Raw genomic sequence first — 15653 nt, forward strand, 5'->3', positions numbered from 1 at the left:
CGGAGCAGCGCTGGCCGCTGCCGGCCCCCGGCCGAGGCAGGCAGGCGGCGGCTGGAGGCAGGAGGCAGGAGGCAGGAGGCAGCGCCCCCGCCCCTCCCCTGCACGCCGCGCTGCCGCCGGCCCCGCACATTCGTTACGGCGTATTTCTAGCGCTGCATTTCTGAACAGCTGGGGTTATTCTGTTTTATTCGGTTTTTTTATCCGTTCCTTCCTTTCTCCTTCCCGTCCGGGTCTATCTGCAGCCCCGTGGTCAGCCCTTTCCTGCGCAGCTGCGCCGCGGCTCCGTGTCGAATCGGCGAGGCGGGGGGCAGGGAGCGCCTCTTTTACCCTCCCTGGCTTTCGACGTGGAGCCGGCGAGCGGCGGCGCCTGGGCGGCGGCAGGGCCAGCGCAGCGCAGCGGGGCGGGGTGCCCGCGCACGGCGGAACCAGCTCGACATGGGTGAGCAGCGGGCGGCAGGGGGCCGGGGGGTGGCGCAGGCGGCGGGACGGTGCGGGGGGGTCCGCTCCCTGCCACCCGCACCCGCTGGCCTCCGGAGACTGGGGGGGGAGGGGGGAAAGGGGGATGCGGAGCGGGCGGCAGCCACCGGAGCGGTGCTGAAAGAGGCAGGAGGAGAGCAGATCGCCTCCTGCCTCCGCGGAACGCCGGGCCGGGAGAGGCTGCGGCCGCACCTGCCTTCCCTGCGGGCCGGGCCGAAGCCGTGGCTGTCGGCGGCAGGGTCCTGGCGCTGGTGCGGTGCTGGGCCGCTTCCAGCGCTGCGTTCTTCCCCGTGCCGTGACGAGTGGTGTGAGCAGGTCGTAGTGCTCTCGGGACTGGTCTGAATTAAGCTCTGGTTCAGGTAGGGGGTTGCTAATAAGGCACTGCTTGTGAAAATTGGCTTTGTAGAACAGAAAGAGGCCCTGAATCGTGGTGCGGCTCAGTCATCTAGTGCACCCCCTCCTGCCCTGGGCAGCGACACTTCCCACCAGACCAGGTGGCTTCATCCGACTTCTCTTGAACACTTCCAGGCTCAGGGGAGACCTTCTTGCTCTCTACAACTACCTGAAGTGAGGTTGTAGCCAGGTGGGGGCTGGTCTCTTCTCCCAGGCAACCAGCACCAGAACAAGAGGACACAGTCTCAAGCTGCGCCAGAGAAGGTTTAGGCTGGAGGTTAGGAAGAAGTTCTTCATAGAGAGAGTGATTGGCCATTGGAATGTGCTGCCCAGGGAGGTGGTGGAGTCACCATGACTGGAGGTGTTTAGGAAGAGGCTGGATGGGGTGCTTGGTGCCATGGTTGAGTTGATTAGATGGTGTTGGGTGATAGGTTGGACTTGATGATCCTTGAGGTCTTTTCCAACCTGGTTAATTCTACTCTATTCTAACATGATACCTAACACCTTGTGACAACTAAACCATGGCTTCAAGTGCCATGTCCAATCCTGTTCTGAACACCTCCAGGGATGGTGACTCCACCACCTCCCTGGGCAGCCCAATGTCATTGCTCCTGGCTTACATCATTCCTTCTGTACTTAAACAGCTGTTAGGCACAAAGCAGGTGTTAGGCTGGCCACAAGCTGGCAAGCAGAGAAAAGGGCTTGTAATGGAGTGTGATTTAACACATCCCTGCTGACTTATACCTGACTTTAAGAAAAAAGAATGGAGTGGTCCTGTGGGAGACTGCAAACACCAGGAAGGATTCTTTCAGGCCTCAGCATGTCCTTGTATAGTCTCTTGTATTGACAAGACAGACTCTGATGCAAACAAAAAAGAAGTTGGCTCAGATTTTGGCAAAAGAGAGAAGGAAAAAGCATCTTCACTGCAGTGAGAAGGTTGATGCTGCTGCCACGTGGCTTTGCTGGACTGAGCCACCACAAATAGCAGCATGAAGCCAGGGAAATGGTTCAGGTTCAAGTGGCTGCCCCCTGTTCTAACTTTCCACTGCAGAAAAGAAACATGTTGCTTAGGAGGAAGTGAGGTTGGTCTGACTCTCCTTTCATACTGCTAGCTGACATCTTTCTGCTCTGGTTTTCCATGTGCAGGGGGCTTCTTCTCCACCATCTTTTCCAGCTTGTTTGGAACTCGGGAGATGAGGATTCTGATCCTGGGGCTGGATGGGGCAGGAAAAACAACCATTCTCTACAGGTTGCAAGTTGGAGAAGTTGTTACCACCATTCCAAGTAAGTGATCAGTCCCCCAGTGAAAACCTCTGGCTGTAATGCTTTGTGAGCTTAGCTCCTGCATAGTTCCTTCACAAGCAAAAGGACCTCAGGTTGTGGGAACCTTGCATTGTTGTGTTGAAGAACTTTGCTGTCACAGCAGTGTTACAGTGTCCTGCTGAAGTTCTACATATGGGAATACTTCCTGCTGCTCTGCTCAACACAAAGACTATTTGACTTGAAGCTTGTTCCCATGATTTGGTAGGATGTTCTTGATGGGTAGATGTTCAGCAAATAGTAGCTGTTGACTATAGAAGCCTTTTGTGTTGTGTTTCTCTGGGCTGGTGGGAAAAGGAATGACACATGTTGGTTCTTTCTCCCCTTTACTCTGCCCTGGTGCAACCACACCTGGAATACTGTACCTGGTTTGGGGCTTTCCAGTTCAAGAGAGGCAGGGATCCACTGGAGAGAGTCCAACAGAGAGCTCTGAGCATGATTAAGGCACTTGAAGTCATCTCTTCTATGAAGAAAGACTGAGAGCCCTAGGGCTGTTGAGTGTTGAGAAGGCTGAGAGGGGATCTTACCAATGTCCATAAATATCTGAGGGGTGGGTGTCAGGATGAGGGTGGCAGGCTCTTTTTGGTGGTGCCCACTGATAGCACAAGGAACAATGGGTACAAGCTGGAACACAGGAGGCTCCACCTCAACATCAGGAGACACTTCTTTACTGTGAGGGTGATGGAGCACTGGAGCAGGCTGCCCAGAGAGGTTGTGGCGTCTCCTTCCCTGGAGAGTTTCAAAACCCAGCTGGATGTGTTCCTGTGTGGCCTGCCCTAGGTGATCCTGCTCTGGCAGGGGGGTTGGACTCAAATGATCTTTCAAGGTCCCTTTCAACCCCTACCATTCTGTGTGATGTGCTGTATAACCTTATTGCCATCTTCTGGATACCAGTGTCAGGTCTTCTGCTCAGAAGTTTATTCTGCTGTGGTCTTAGGAGAGCACAGATCTGGGGTTGACCCCAAGGACACAGTCCTTAGTGTTCTATTGCTGTCAGTTGTGTACTCAGTTACCAAAACAACAATTACCCCAAAGTAAGCAATCCTTCACCCCCTGCTCTGGTTATTTGGGTGATTTCAGGCACACCTCTCTTCACTTGGAACAACTTGTTACAGATCTCTGTACTGATTGCAGTGAGTTCGTGGATTCATAGAATCCATGGTGGTTGAGTCATCGTCCCTGGAGGCGTTCAAGGGGAGATTGGACATGGCACTTGGTGCCATGGTCTAGTCATGGGGTCTGTGTTGATAGGTTGGACTTGATGACCCTCGAGGTGCTTTCCAACCTAAGTGATACTGTGATACTTGGGCTAGAAGAGACCTTAAAGATCATCTAGTTCCAACCCCCCTGCCATGGGCAGGGACACCCTCCACTAGATCAGGTAGCTCAAGGCATCATCCAGCCTGGCCTTGAACACCTCCAGGGAGGGAGCATCCCCAGCCTCCCTGGGCAACCTGTTTCAGTGTCTCCCCACCCTTGCTGGAAAGAATTTCTTCCTAACAACCACTCTCAATCTGCCCTCCTCAAGCTTCAATCTATTCCCTCTCTTCCTATCACACCATTTGTTGAGCCATGAATGTTTGCAAAGGGCATGAACTTCATAATGTAGCTACTGAGACTTCTCTAACATGAAAAATTTCAACTAAGTGCTGTAGAGTTCTCCAGCAAAAACTAAGCAGCGGTTGCCTGGAGTGAAACTGTTTGACTTTGTTCCAGCCATTGGCTTCAATGTTGAGACCGTGACGTACAAGAACCTGAAATTTCAAGTGTGGGACTTGGGAGGACAGACCAGCATAAGGTAAGAGAACTCTTGAAATGAAAAATGCATCATTAAATGTCTCACAGGGAAAAAAACAGGGCTAAGTGCTTGGAATTCTCCTAGCTGTCACCTCTGAAAATGGGTTCTCAAACTTCAGGAGAGCACTTTGGTCTGACAGGATTCAGTTAAAACCTGTCTGGGACTGCAGATGGCAAAGAAACAAGTGGATGCTTTCACTGCAGTACAGCTCTGCTTTGAGGAAGAGGTTTTGCTTGTGGAGGAGGCAGTTCACAGAACATTAGGGGTTGGAAGGCACCCTCCCTCCCTTTTTCCCTTCTCTGCTTCCCTCCCCTCCCTCTTTCCCCTCTCTGCTTCCCTCCCCTCCCTTTTCCCCCCCCTGCTTCCCTCCCCTCCCTTTTTCCCCTCTCTGCTTCCCTCCCCTCCCTTTTTCCCCTCTCTGCTTCCCTCCCCTCCCTTCTCTTTAACCTTTTCCTGCAGCTTGTTTTGTCTCCTGGTGTTGAGACTGCTTGCGCTGCCTCTTCACTTTTGCAGCCTCTCAAGGATCCCTTCTCTTGCCTCTTGGGGCCTTCCACCCCAGTGCCTGTGTTTTCACTACTTCTGGGTAACCTGGCTTTCATTCCCTGGCTAAAAGCACTGCTAGAGGTGGGGATGCTGTGTCTGGAGCCTCTATCTCTCTCTCCCTCTCCCCTGCAGGCCCTACTGGCGCTGTTACTACTCGAACACAGATGCTGTCATTTACGTGGTGGACAGCTGCGATCGAGACAGGATTGGCACCTCCAAATCAGAGCTTGTTGCTATGCTGGAGGTAAGGAAAGGAGGCTGAGACTCTAGCAGCAGAAGAGAACCTTTCAGTTAAGGTCTGCAGCAACTTGCCCCATTTCCTCCTGCCCCCCCTTTCTTTTTGTTCTTCAGGAGGAAGAGTTGAAGAAAGCCATTTTGGTGGTCTTTGCAAATAAGCAGGACATGGAACAGGCCATGACTCCCACAGAGATGGCAAACGCCCTGGGCTTGCCAGCTCTGAAGGACCGCAAGTGGCAGATATTCAAAACCTCTGCAACGAAAGGCACAGGGCTGGATGAAGCGATGGAGTGGTGAGTAACAGCCCAGTCCTGCTGCCTTCGTTACAAACCCAGCCTCTTCAGTGCTGGGACTCGATCTGGGGAGAGTCTGCCTGACATAAAATTCCACAGGAGAGGAGTAGCTTTCTCCCCAAAAGTATTTCCACAGAACCAAAACGACTTCCCAGTAACCTGCCTTCACCTTGTTTGTAGGTTGGTGGAGGCCTTGAAGAGCAGGCAGTGAGAGGAAGCTGACCACCTGCCAAGAAGTCCCAGCTGCATCCAGCATCCCTCTTTCTGCAGTCCAAAAGTGTTTTCAGGCCACAACTGTGTGTAAATAGGACAAATTTGGAGTTTGATTTCAGTCATGTGGATGCCTCTCTTGCATTGTAGAGCTGAACCAAGTGAATGTCTGTGTACATTATGATGATGTTCCTGTTCTTTCTCTCTGTTTAAAGGATGTACTTATGTTCATTTGTATGAAAGTCTTACTGGCTGGGAAGGTTTTGGGGTGTTTTGTTTGGTGGTTGTTCTTCCCCCTCCCCTTCGGTGGCTTGGAGTGGTTACTCTGTTTGGCTAAGTGCAACACTAATAAAATCTGGACCTGACAGCTGTACTCAGCCTGGTGGTGATGGCTGACTGAAACAACTCCAACTGCGGCCACTTCTGAAAGCCACACAGCTGAAGGGGTGGAGAGCTCCTGAGACTGAGGCTGCACTTCAGAAGCCTTCAGTGCGGAGCTGCTGTTAGAAGGGAGGGCCAGCAACAGGGGTAAGAGGGGGCTAGAGCTGGAGAGTGGAGTGAGAGTGGAATGGGAGTGTGAGTGCAGGGGGGTGGGAGTGTGTGTGGAAGGGGGGTGTGTGGGGGCGAGAGGAGGGGGGTGTGAGTATGGAGTGCTTGTGGGGGCGAGTGGAGTGCTTGTGGGGGTGAGTGGAGTTGGGGGTGAGTATGGAGTGCTTGTGGGGGGTGAGTGGAGTGCTTGTGGGGGTGAGAGTGGAGTGGGGGGTGAGTATGGAGTGCTTGTGGGGGTGAGTGGAGTGGGGTGTGAGCGGAGTGCTTGTGGGGGCGAGTGGAGTGGGGTGCGAGCGGAGTGCGTGTGGGGGCGAGTGGAGTTGGGGGTGAGTATGGAGTGCTTGTGGGGGTGAGACTGGAGTGCAGTGCTTGGAGCAGCTGAGGAATGGAATGGGAAGGGAATGAGAATGGAATGGACCCAGGCAACAAATGCACCACTTCACATCATCACCTCCTGACCCAACACCTTATCACCACCTTACCCACTTAGCTCTTCTGCTCCACACTGCTGTTACTCATGCTCCCTGCTCTTACAGCCCTTTTGCAAACACAACAATTCTATCTCCCCCACACCATCCTCACAGCCACTAACCAAGCCCCCACAGCACCCACCTTTTACAAATCAAGTACAATTTAATACAGATGGCCTTGGCCACTCCTCTGTACAGGCTCTGCTCAACACACAGGCTTAGAAAACAACTTCACAACATATTCAAGCTCTTGGAGGAAACAGATGACATGAAAACAACTCATAAATACAGTGACACTATGGAAATATCCTCTTTTTTTCCCTTTCTTTCTTTACCACCACTGACTTCTTCACCTTCAAATCACTCTTCTTCTCAGTTCACCCTGCAGGAGGGAGAAGCTTTCTCATTCCACCATTGCTAGATCCTTCAGTGCGTGGCTCCGAGGTCTCTTGGCCTTGTAGGCAGGCCGCAGGAACTCTATTTTCCTCTTCCTACTTTCTGCCTTATTCTTGTGCCTCTTCAGCTTCTTCCTTGCAGCAATGTCAGGGTTTGCCACAGTCTACAGGGAAAACACAAACATTTCTTTGTGGACTGTTCCCATACACATCAGGTACTGCCCAAGAACCTGGGGCCTAGTGGGACCACACAGACATTTTCTTGCCCTTCGCAGGAGTGAGAGTATTTTGCCTGCTCACTCTGCCCAGGTTTACCTCCACTCTCAGGGTAAGCAGCAACACACACCTGCTACAGCCTCAGCTGAAGCACTTTCCAATCACCTTTCAGAAATGAATGCCTTTTTTTGCAGTGGAGCAGGGCAGATTGAGGTTGAACATCAAGAGGAAGCTCTTCACACAGAGGCTGCTGAAATACTGCAACAGGTTGCTCGCAGGCTGTGATGGAGGCCTCCAGCCCCCTCCCCAGCTTTGTTGCCTCCCAGTCAGCTCTCAAGCCCCAGGATAAACCCTGTTTCTTTTTCCCAGCAGAGAAAGCAAAAGCTTACCTGCAAAGCCCTCTGCTTTTTCCTCATGGCTCTTTTCTGATTGGCCTGTTTCTGCACAGAGGAAAAGGCAAGCGAGAAGGCCTCCAAGCCAACCAACTTCTTCAGCAGGTCTATGATTTCTTGGGAAAGGTTCTTCAGTGTTGGATCTAAATAAAACAGAATCACCAGGCTTCATCTTTCCAGCATATGCAATGAAAGCCAAGAGCCTAGCAAGGATTCCTCTTTCTTTACTAAAGGATGACTCTATCTTGCCCCCACGATGCTGCAGAGTCCAAAGTGAAACCTGCTGGCTCTTCACCAGCTTTCCCAGAGGGCCCCAAGTGGTGCTTCACACAGGCAAAAAGCAGAACAATAAAGCTTTTGAGAGGCAAAACTGTTCTTCAGAATAAAGGCATCACAAAGTCTGTTAGGAGAGGCTTGCTGTGTGTAGCCACCAGGGCGCTCAGGGAGAAGGCCTTGTTGGAAACAGAGATGATTCCAACCTTGTCAGTCAGTGTAATGAAGGCTGGCTTAATGGTCAGGATCACTAATTAGTTACAGTGGACTGAAGCCCCTCCCATGTCACTGTGCATGTGGCACACACTAAGGGTCGTGTTCTCTATGGCAAACAGGGGAGCTTGGGGAAAGCACCAAGCAACCACCAAGCTGGTAATTCCAACCTGGACAGTGCCTTGCTCTGCAGTGACACCAGCTGCCAGAACACATCCTGCTTTACATTAAAACTGAAACACTTAACCCCAGGGCATGGATCTTCATGCCCCTAAGCCCCTCAGCTTGGCACCAGCTTTGTTCTGCCTTCCTTAAGAGCCACACTCTGTTCCTCTCCTCAGCAGGGATTCCATGATTCTTGCCACCAGGAGCCCAGCCTTGACTGCTACACTTTCTCCACTACACCAGCTGCCCAAGCTTTACCCAGGTGCATGCAGGAGCTGCCTAACTTCAGTCCAGTCTTGGCCAACACACAGCTTTGTGTTCCAGCTGTCAAACACTCTCCTCTCTTCCTTCTTTTGGTTAGACTGCAAGTAGGTGAAATTCACTGATCATGGCACCTACGCCTCAAAAGGAAGGACAGGCAGGTGGTGTTTGTGCTGGGGCAGGGCTCTGACACTTTCCTTTGGGAAAGGTCTTTGGGAGGGAATCACTTACCTTGCTCTGCATAGTTGCTGTTCAGCTCCCTGTACAGAGGGGTGAGGATTGTTGGAAGGTAGGGCCTGATCCTCTCTTTCCCCAGATCCACCGAGATTGCTCCCAGGAACTTAAAGATGCAGCTTCTCTGAAAATGAGTGTGTGGGACATGAAGTGAGGAAGGCTGGAAGGAAACTGCCTTGCTGAACTGCTGCAGGAGTGCTGTGCCTCACTGTTCACCACACTAGATGTTGTTTCAGACACCAGTCAGAAACTCATTGCTGTTGCAAGGTCTGAACGCAGCCCAGCACAGCCTTTAGATGAGTCACAAGCCCAAGGGATCTGCAAAGCTTGAGCTGTGACTCCACTGGGTTGACAGCCTGTAACACTTTGAACAGGAGTGTTCTCACTGCCCTGTTCTCAGGCAGCTGAAGGAAGACACTAAAGCTCAGCCCCTCCAAGGCTGCACCACAGCCTTAGGAAAGCAGCACAGCAGCTTCCTTCACGTTCTCCCACAGCCCAACCTTCTCCCAGCATGTAACCCCCTGCTGCCATCCCCCTGCCTGCACAAACCTAGCACTCTCAGGCTTTCAAAGGCAGTGCTCTCTCCTCCTCAGCTCTGTGCCTTTGGATTTTCCACCCTTCCACCAGACAGCCAGAGGGCTGGAAGCATTAACATGGAGAAGCAGAGTAGCACAAGCTTTTCCTGAGACCCCTGAACTAAAATGCTTGTTTGACACCTACCAATTCTCACTTCAGCACCAGCTCCCAACACCTGCTGCAGCTGGCCCCTTGGAAGCAAGCAGCCCGAGCAGCAGCCTGATGTGGAAGTGCCCAGCACACCAAAAGCAGTTTGTGTAGCTCTGTTCTTACCTTCAGAGGGATCCTAGGGGAATATGCTGCTTCCCTCTTTGCCATGAGAGAGAGCTTCTTCATTAACCACAGCAATGTGGCTGGCTGGCCTTTCTCTTCCCTCTCCTCTCCTTTCCCCTCTCCTTGAGCAGAAACATCTTTTTCTTCCTCATCTTCTGAGGCCTCCTGTTCTGCTTCACAGCTGACTGCTCCTTCAGCCTCTTTATCTTCTGAGGCCTCCTGCCCTCCTGCTTCAATACCAACCTCTCCTTCAGCCTCCTTATCTTCTTCTGGGGCAGGGGCTAGCAAGTAAACAACTTTTGCCACAAAAAGCAAATTCTTTATGACCTGAGTGCAAACACAGAGTAGTCAGTCACTGTGGGCTCCACAGTGCCCAGGATACCTGTGAGCCCAGGCTGCATCTGAAAGAGGAACTGGCCAACCCAGGAGGCTTGCTCCTAACAGGAAGAACCACCTCAGTGTGCTGCTGTAAGCTGGCAGTCCCCTTGGATGCTGTTAGGGCTCCAACATCCCCCAAGGCAGGGCTGCTCATTTTGTCTTCCCCACCTCTAGCAGCCCCTGGCTCTCCTCAAGGAAATCTCCCAGCAAACAGCCAAGGCTCCAGTGCAGCTGCAGGGAACCAGCATCACAGACCTGACTGCACACTGTCCCTGGCAGCAGGGATTCCCAGTTCTGCCCTGCATGGTGCCTTCTCTTGCTGTCCCTGCCACCCATCAGCCCTTCCAGCAGACTTGACACCCACAAGGGGGAATTGTTTGGGTCCTTCTGGGACATGCACCTGCTCTGATGCCCTCAGCACAGAGCTACTGGCCCTGCAGTGTGTATTTGCCCCAAGCCACACCAGCCCCAAGTGCTGCTGTCCTGATTTGACATAACACTCCCTCACGGGCCAAGGCCAGCTCCCACTCCTGCTCTTACCTGCTCTCCCAGAGACAGGTCCAGGAACTTGGACTGCAGCTGATGGCAGAAGGCAAATGCAAGTTCCTTCATCTGGGGAGAGAAAAAAGAAGGAAATTGCTCCATGAAAGGGAGCAGCAGAAGAAACTCAAAGTGGAGCTCTGCAGTCACCAAAGGCAGTTCCCAGAGGAGGCCAAGGGACTGGCTCAGCACTACTTCTGCCTGTCTAGAGGTGGCTCTTTGTGATGCTGAGAATAAGGTCCCAGGGAAGCCTCCTCTCAGCAGCAGAGACATCTCCTCAAATGCATTAAGTGCTTGGGGTGAGGCAGCAGGCACACAACTAGAAGAGAAACCTGTGTGCCAGCCAGGGAAGGGGCATGAGCAAGGGAAAGGAGCAGCATGGACATCATTACCTTCTTGTCCAGTTCAGCAGTCAAGAAGACTATGGATGGTGGCAGCTTTGCTGATGACTGTTTCCTCTTCTCTGCCTTTCTTTCCTTCCACTTGTTGACAAGATCTTCTGGCTTGTAAGATGCAAACAACAAGCCAAAGATCTCAGTAGCTGTCAGCCAGACCCAGCTGTGAGGGTACCACAGGTGAGACTGGACATGACCTGGAGGATAAGAGACCAAAACAGAACCTCTCAGCAGAGGAGCTGGTTCACTGAGACCAGGAAAAGAACCAAGTCTCCCCAGGAATTCCCACAGCACACACTATGATGAAAAAGTGAAGGAAATTAACTGTGCTCCTCTGCTCAGACATAATCAAAGACTTCTTAGCAGCTCTGTCCAGCCAAAGGAGACAGCAGCAAAGCACTACAGGCAGCCAAATGCCCCCACAGAGACCAAATGATCTCATATACACCCACAGCACCTCCAAAGATGAGGCCACTGTTTGAAAAGTGATGGCAACTGAGACTCAGGTGAGCTGTTCCTGCTGCAGGTGCTCAGATCAAACCCTGGGATGGGGGGTGAGGATGCTTCGGAGAGGAGCTGCAGTTTCCCTCTTGTCTTGCCTCTGTCTGAGCTGCACCCCACCAAGCAACCCAGCATTTACAAAAGTTATCTCCTGTCTCACTAAAGGCAGCTGGCAGGCCAAAGGCTTTGAAGACATGAACCAGCCAGGTGCAGGCCTTCCAACAACAGCAAATGTGTCAGGAACGGTGTGGCCAGCAGGAGCAGGGAGGTCATTCTGCCCTGTATTCAGCACACACCTGGAGTCCTGTGTCCAGTTCTGGGCCCCTCAGTTTAGGAAAGATGTTGAGTTGCTGGAAGGTGTCCAGAGCAAGGCAACAAAGCTGGAGAGGGGTTTGGAGCACAGCCCTGTGAGGAGAGGCTGAGGGAGCTGGGGTTGCTTAGCCTGGAGAAGAGGAGGCTCAGGGGAGACCTTATTGCTGTCTACAACTACCTGAAGGGAGGTTGTAGCCCGGTGGGGGTTGGTCTCTTCTCCCAGGGAACCAGCACCAGAATAAGAAGACACAGTCTCAAGCTGCACCAGGGGAGGTTTAGGCTGGAGGTTAGGAAGAAATTCTTCATACAAAGAGAGATTGCCCATTGGAATGTGCTGCCCAGGGAGGTGGTGGAGTCACCATCACTGGAGGTGTTTAAGAGGAGACTGGATGGGGTGCTTGGTGCCATGGGTTAGTTGATTAGATGGTGCTGGATGATAGGTTGCACTTGATGATTTCAAAGGTCTCTTCCAACCTGGTTAATTTTATTCTATTCTAAATGAAACAAAGTCAAGGCACCAAAATGCCAAGCTGACACTGTACAATGGCTCTCAGAGGGAAAGAATCTAACTGCTCCAATCAAATAACCTCCAGGCCACAACCTGCTGGCAGGAACACAGTATTTGCAGCACTGCTCCCATGTGTCACTGCTTGCTTGCTCATAGGGATGAGCTCATCAGGAAAAACTCAACTTCCCAGGAGAACAGCATGTTTTCATCCAGGAGGATGTAATTGTGGTCAAACACCCAACAAACAGTCTGCAACTATTTGCTCTTGGGGTAAAATAAACTACTTCCCAGCAACTGAGACAGAGAATGCTTTGTTTTCCTCAGCCATGTAACCTTCTCCATTGACATCTTCTCTCTCAGTGCCCAGCACTGCTGCATGTTAGCATTTAGCAGCATGCAAACATTGTACACAGCAAAGCTCAGGTCCCTCATGGGCCACAGGAGAATCTTCCTCATTACACAGCTGTAATCATTCCTGGTACTTACCCCAGATACTGCTCACAACATCACTGCTCTTGGTTAGCTGAATCAAGTTGCAGCCTGTGATTAGCTTTGTTACCAGCACAAGGAAGCTGAAGAGCAGCCTATCTGCTGCCTTCTCCTCCTCCTCTTCAGTTATCTAATAGAATCAACAAGTCAAGAAAGATGCTTATGAGGACCTGAAGACAGTGCTTGTTTACCCTACTAGATACATTTCAGACCAGCTCTGAGGAGACAAAGAAGGCTGGTACCTGACAGCAGCTTCACCAAAGCATCTCTTCTGGAGACTGAACCTCTGCAGAACATGATCAGGGGGCTGAAACTCCTCTCTTGTGAGGACAGGCTGAGGGAGCTGGGGTTGTTCAGCCTGGAGAAGGCTCCAGGGAGACCTAATAGCAGCCTTCCAGCACCCTAAGAGGGGGCTACAAGAAGGCTGAGATGGACTACAGTGACAGGATGAGGGGCAACGGTTTGAAATTAGAGAGATTTAGACTGGATGTTAGGAACAAGGTCTTCACCTTCCACCCACAGAGATCTTGATGGAGGCCAGGGCAAGGAGCAATGTATCTGCTGGTTGCACTGCATGGCTGCAGGCTCAAGCTGGGTGGCTTTGCAAGTCCCTTTGCCTTTGTGTGGTACATGACACCAAATTTGGGCTAACTGCCAAAGATCTGCTTTTAGGTCAGTGAGGTCCTCTTCAGGGCACATGTGTGTGCTGTGGTTTGCTCAGCAGGTCCAGCAGTTAAATATCTTCCACACTTCTTTCCTTTTTTGCCCATTCTCTTAATTCCCCTGCCCCAGGCCTCCCAAGTGGGAAGAATTACTCACATCTTCAAATTCAGCTGGGTTGATTTCTCTCTCAATCAAGGTGAGGACAGCTGGCAGCCGCCGTTCAAACATCACTCCCTCCACTTCCACAAACAAACCACAGGCCTGGGCAGCCAACCTCCTGTGGGAGCTCTGCCAACAGAAGTTACAACATCCCTTGGCACTTCTGGATAATCCAATCCTGCAGCTCCCATGGGCAGGAAGTGGTAACAATCACCCCCTCCCCCCCCCCCCCCCCCCCATACCCACCCCCACTTTTGACTGCAGCAACAGCTTCTGGCTTTCAGAGTACTACAGACAAAGAAGATGCTGCCAGCTAGGTTCAAAAGTGTCTGGCAGTAGAGGTTACCCCTGGAAACACACCCCAAGAGTGAATGACAAAATGCCTTTCCCAGCCCAGTTCCCAGCTGCAAGGCTCTCAGGGCAACTCTGCTCTCACAGCTGTAAACTAGAACTGAACATACTGGAGCTGAAAGCAGTACTGGGTCCAGTTCTGGGCTCCCCAGCTGGAGAGGGACAGGGAAATACTGGAAAGAGTCCAACAGAGGGCCATGAGCATGATGAGGGACTGGGACTGGAACATCTCTCTTGTGAGCAAAGGCTGAGAGACCTGGGGCTGATTAGACTGGAGAAGGGAAGGCTGAGAGGGGATCTGATCAGCCTCTCCTCACAGGGCTTGTGCTTGAGACCTCTCCCCAGCCTTGTTGCCCTTCTCTGGACACATTCAAGTGTCTCAGTATCCTTCCTAAATTGAGGGGCCCAGAACTAGCAACAGCTATGCACTGAGCACAGCTTTAAAGAGCTTTTATTCTAAGCTGGGTCTTGTCCATACTCCTTTCCTCAAACTGTTTAGTCAGGTACCACTGAAACTCATGAATCCAGCAGACCTGTTACTAGCAGGCTCTCACCTGCCTTAATCTTACTCAGCCCCCAAAGAGAGAAAAGACCAAAGAATACCTTTGTGCTGTGAAACCACTCTGTGACCAGGGAAAACATCAGGTCCTGGTTTTCAGTGCTGATCTTGCTGAGGAGAGACTTGCAGGTCAAAGCTGCCATCTTCTTACATTTGGCAGAGTCGTCGTTGATCATCATCATACAAAGGGAGAGGAAGAACAGCCCACAGTATTTATGGAGGAGATCCTAGAAAGAAACAACCATAAGTCAACCACAGATCCCCCAGGAGCTTCTGGCAGGTAAAGGGGAGAAGAGAGGTGTCTGTTGCAGCAGGAACAGGACCAATGTCAGCCCTGCGCAGGCTCCGTGCCAAGCCAGCTGAACTGAAAGGGATGCTCCAGGGGCTGGAGCAGGCAGAGCAGCCCCAGCCCTGCTCTGACTTGCTAACAACATGCCCCTGGGGCAGCAGTCTGGGTGTCAGACCCTGAGGGGCACTTCCTGTGCAGCTCTCACTGAAACAGGCTTAAGTCCCTCAGCACTGCAGCTCTCAGCCCAGAGGTCCTTCCCTGAAAGCCAGCAGCTCTTTGTCACTCACAGAGCTGCCAGAGCCCAAGAGGAGATACTAAATCTAATCAGGCAGTGGTGAAGCACAGCTTACTGTGCAGAAATCCTCTTCCTTCCTCCAGATTCTTGCTTGATTGCACTTCTCTGTGTCTCCTGAATGCTCAGTTAAGCCCCACCTGCAGACCTTCAAGGCAGCTTAGCATTGTGTGTGTGTAATCCTGCACATGCAGGATTAGTTCTTAGCTTTCATTTTGATCCACTCCACTGACTCCTATCAGGCCAGCAAAACAGCTCTGGGATGTCACAGACCAGTTACAGAATCACAGCATCAAGCAGGTTGGAAGAGACCTCCAAGATCATCAGTGGCTCTCATGAATGCTAAGGAACCATCACAAAACTCTAGACACCACTTTCTGCTCATGCCCTGTTCCCTCAGCTGCTTGTATCTCTTCCTGGCAGGAATCACTATCAAGTTTATCCAAACTCCAGCTGGCAGAGCTTTATGGGCACATTAGGTAAAGAAGTACTGCAGGCTTTCCAGCTGTCAGCTCTCTTGCAGAGAGGGACCTGGGGGTACTGGTTGATGGTAGGCTGAACACGAGCCAGCAGTGTGCCCAGGCAGCCAAGAGGGCCAATGGCATCCTGGCCTGCATCAAGAACAGTGTGGCCAGCAGGAGCAGGGAAGTCATTCTGCCCCTGGACTCAGCACTGGTTAGGCCACACCTGGAGTCCTGTGTCCAGTTCTGGGCCCCTCAGTTTAGGAAAGATGTTGACTTGCTGGAAGCGGAGGGGTTTGGAGCACAGCCCTGTGAGGAGAGGCTGAGGGAGCTGGGGTTGCTTAGCCTGGAGAAGAGGAGGCTCAGGGGAGACCTTCTTGCTGTCTACAACTACCTGAAGGGAGGTTGGTCTCTCCTCCCAGGCAGCCACCACCAGAACAAGAGGACACAGTCTCAGGCTGCGCCAGG

General features: G+C 52.0%; 2 protein-coding genes across 2 annotated transcripts in view; one reads left to right on the forward strand and one right to left on the reverse strand.

Annotated features, from left to right (window-relative positions):
• The first annotated feature begins 331 nt into the window (after positions 1–331).
• Positions 332–5644, forward strand: ARL1 (ADP ribosylation factor like GTPase 1). The gene is made up of 6 exons (XM_068142726.1): positions 332–439; positions 2017–2154; positions 3907–3988; positions 4664–4775; positions 4883–5061; positions 5242–5644. Exons 1-6 carry the CDS (start codon positions 436–438, stop codon positions 5270–5272), a joined length of 546 nt encoding a protein of 181 aa, XP_067998827.1. The 5' UTR covers positions 332–435; the 3' UTR covers positions 5273–5644.
• A 968-nt stretch (positions 5645–6612) lies between these two features.
• UTP20 (UTP20 small subunit processome component) overlaps positions 6613–15653 on the reverse strand; it is a 74942-nt gene continuing 65901 nt past the window's right edge. Inside the window, exons 54-62 of the mRNA XM_068142727.1 lie at positions 14188–14370; positions 13231–13362; positions 12409–12541; positions 10599–10798; positions 10207–10278; positions 9289–9615; positions 8437–8563; positions 7291–7436; positions 6613–6849 (exon numbers count right to left, since the gene is read on the reverse strand). Of these exons, the coding sequence (XP_067998828.1) occupies positions 6694–6849; positions 7291–7436; positions 8437–8563; positions 9289–9615; positions 10207–10278; positions 10599–10798; positions 12409–12541; positions 13231–13362; positions 14188–14370 (1476 nt within the window). The 3' untranslated portion in view covers positions 6613–6693. The remainder of the gene's footprint in view (positions 6850–7290; positions 7437–8436; positions 8564–9288; positions 9616–10206; positions 10279–10598; positions 10799–12408; positions 12542–13230; positions 13363–14187; positions 14371–15653) is intronic.

The sequence above is a fragment of the Melanerpes formicivorus genome, unplaced genomic scaffold, assembly GCF_026170545.1.
Source record: "Melanerpes formicivorus ecotype bairdi unplaced genomic scaffold, bMelFor1.0.p_v2 SCAF_8, whole genome shotgun sequence".
Classification (NCBI taxonomy): Eukaryota; Metazoa; Chordata; class Aves; order Piciformes; family Picidae; genus Melanerpes; species Melanerpes formicivorus.